At 36.4% G+C, this 3,138-nt stretch overlaps 1 protein-coding gene across 1 annotated transcript in view; it reads right to left on the reverse strand.

Moving 5' to 3' along the window:
* Positions 1–3,138, reverse strand: part of TDRD3 (tudor domain containing 3) — a 134,160-nt gene that overhangs the window by 70,395 nt on the left and 60,627 nt on the right. Inside the window, exons 8-9 of the mRNA XM_006776758.2 lie at positions 1,082–1,238; positions 240–365 (exon numbers count right to left, since the gene is read on the reverse strand). Of these exons, the coding sequence (XP_006776821.2) occupies positions 240–365; positions 1,082–1,238 (283 nt within the window). The remainder of the gene's footprint in view (positions 1–239; positions 366–1,081; positions 1,239–3,138) is intronic.

The raw sequence follows: 3,138 nt of genomic DNA on the forward strand, positions 1-3,138 counted from the left end.
AGAGTTTGGCTATTACCCATTTACAGTGAGAGGGAAAAATAAGCTGCCATCTAGTATATTCAAATTGTAACAACTAAAATTGTCTTCTGTACTTTTTAACAAATAGAAAATTTGTAGTTAAATAAATTTATAAAAACCCAGAGCCGAGTTTCTTATTATTAGTTGTTCTAGTAAACCTTTTTTTTACAATTACAGATAAAGTTTGGTCTTTTAAGACAATTTATGTTAAATTAGCCTACCTTCCACACTCAAAGTCCCCATTTTAGACTCCAAGAAATCAAATAATGTGCTTGGTGCTGATGGCCTTGCATTTCCCAGTTCTTCTTCATCTTCAGATCTTATTCGTCCCCTGCCTTTTCCTTTGCCTTAAGAAGTAAGACATATAAATTGTATATGCATAAACAAAAGGAGAAAATACACTAAAACATAACTAGCAGATATCTTAAGTAGGATTTTGTATATATTTCTTTTCATATTTTTGTACAGTTTAAATTATTCGTAAGAAAATTTTTAAATGACTGTATTAACTAGTACATTTAATTCTCTAAATGATCTATCTAGAAATTTAAATTTTTTCATATAAATTATCTTTAAAAAAATCATTTTCACACATTTTTTCTTTACCCCCTTATTTTTTTAAAAGAATATAGGATTAGGAGTGGGAAAAAAATCACATAATACATTTGACTGTGCAATTAAAAATCACATGATGCATTCAACTATGCAATTAAAGAATAACATTAAATAGTCATGTTCTTGTTCATTTAAAAAGTTTTCAGACTCTTTAGTCATTTATACAAGTGGCACGGTACTAGGTTAATAGAACTAGTCACTTTATATTTCCTGTAGTTTATCAACCCTGTCAAATAAAGTATTGTTAGACCTACTTTATATAAAGATGAAGACAATGAAATGCAGCATAACCTGCACAGGTCTCTGTAGTTCTAAAATTAGAAGAACTTATCACAATGGTAAATAAAGTTAACAGCCATCACAGCAACAAAACCCAGGCTCTATCAACAACATATATTCCTTTGAAAAGCAAACAATGCTATGTGGCACATTGCTTAACGAGTTATACCTCTCAGAGGTGGACCCGAAACAGGTTTTTGTTTATTGCTGTTAAGAAGTACATTCAGTGCTGCTTCTAAGTTGTTGCCATTATCCATAAGAGCTTGCCTTGACGCTTCCTTACTAAAGCCCATTTCTGTTATGTGCTTCAGAGCCTTCTCATCAACCTGTTAAGAATGAAGAGAAAAGCTAGGCTGATAGGCAATAAATAAAGCAAGTTATAAATTTTCAACTGTACATTGTTTAATTTCCTTTTTATTGAATTTATTGGGGTGAAACTAGTTAACAAAATTGTATGTTTCAGGTGCTCAATTCTGTAACACATCATCTATACACGGAACTGTGTGTTTATCACCCTGTCTCCATCCGTCACCATTTATCCCCCCTATACCCTCTTCTCCCTCCCCCCACAATCACCACACTGTTCTGTGTCCATGAGTTTATTCTTTTTTGCCCAATCCCTCCACCATCTTGCCCCTAACCCAGCTTGCCACTCCACTCCCGAGCTGTCAGCCTACTCTCTCTGAGTCTGTCTCTACTTGACTTGTTCATTTTGTTCATTAGATTCCACATGTGAGTGAAATCATATGGTACTTGTCTTTCTCTGACTGGCTTATTTCACTTAGCAAAATGCTCTCCAGTTCCATCCATGCTGTTGCAAAGGGTAAGTGTTCCTTCTTTTTTTATGGCTGAGTAGTACTGCATTGTTTAAATGTACCACACTTCTTTATCCACTTATCTATTGATGGACCCTTGGGCTGCTTCCAAGTCTTGGCTATTGTAAATAATGCTGCAATGAACAGAGGAATGCATACACTTTTTCAAATTAGTGTTTAGGGCAGTGATGGCGAACCTTTTGAGCTCGGCGTGTCAGCATTTTGAAAAACCCTAACTTAACTCTGGTGCCGTGTCACATATAGAAATTTTTTGATATCTGCAACCATAGTAAAACAAAGATTTATATTTTTGATGTTTATTTTATATATTTAAATGCCATTTAACAAAGAAAAATCAACCAAAAAAATGAGTTCGCGTGTCACCTCTGACACGCGTGTCATAGGTTCGCCATTACTAGTTTAGGGTTTCTTCAGATAAATTCCCAGAAGTGGATCACAGGGTCATAAGGCAGTTCCACTTTTAATTTTTGAAGAAACTCCATAGTGCTTTTCACAGTGGCTGTACCAATCTGCATTCCCACCAATAGTGCACAAGGGTTCCCTTTTCTTCACATCCTTGCCAACACTTGTGGTTTATTGATTTACTGATGATAGCTATTCTGACAGGTGGTTTTAATTTGCATTTCTCTGACAGGTAGTGATGTTGAGCATTTTTTCATGTCTACTGGCCAACTATATGACCTCTTGTTAATCCTCACCCAAGGACTGTTTTTCCCCCATTGATTTTTAGAGAGAGCAGATGGAAGGGGGGGGGGAGGATGGAGAGGAGCAGAAGGAGGAGGAAGAGGAGGGGTGAGGGAGGAGGAGGAGAGGAGAGGAGGAGGAGAGGAGAGAAGAGGAGAGGAGAGGAGAGGAGAGGAGAGGAGAAGAGAAAAGAGAAGAAAAGAAAAGAAAAGAAAATTGTCTTTTGCTCTTGGCATTTTAATTATGATGTGTCTTGGTGTGAGCCTCTTCCATGAGAGAGATACATGGATTGGTTGGTCAATTTTGTTTATCTTTTCAAAGAACCAGCTCTTGATTTCAGTGATTTTTTTGGTAATATTTTTAGACTTTATTTTTTCTGCTTTCCTTCCTTCTATTTACTTTGCACTTTGCTTGTTCTTTTTCCAGTTTCTTTAAGTGTAAAGTTAGACTGTTTTATTTTAATTATTTTAAAAATATAATTTAATTGATTCCAGAGAAAAGAAAGGAGAAGAAAATAGAAATATCAATGATGAGCCCTAACCAGTTTGGCTCAGTGGATAGAGCATTCGCCTGTGGACTCAGGGATCCCAGGTTCGATTTCGATCAAGCGCAAGTACCTTGATTGCGGGCACATCCCCAGTGGGGGGTGTGCAGGAAGCAGCTGATCGATGTTTCTCTCTCACTGATATTTCTAGCTCTCTATCCC

This window comes from Myotis davidii, unplaced genomic scaffold (genome assembly GCF_000327345.1).
Source record: "Myotis davidii unplaced genomic scaffold, ASM32734v1 scaffold488, whole genome shotgun sequence".
In the NCBI taxonomy this organism is placed as follows: Eukaryota; Metazoa; Chordata; class Mammalia; order Chiroptera; family Vespertilionidae; genus Myotis; species Myotis davidii.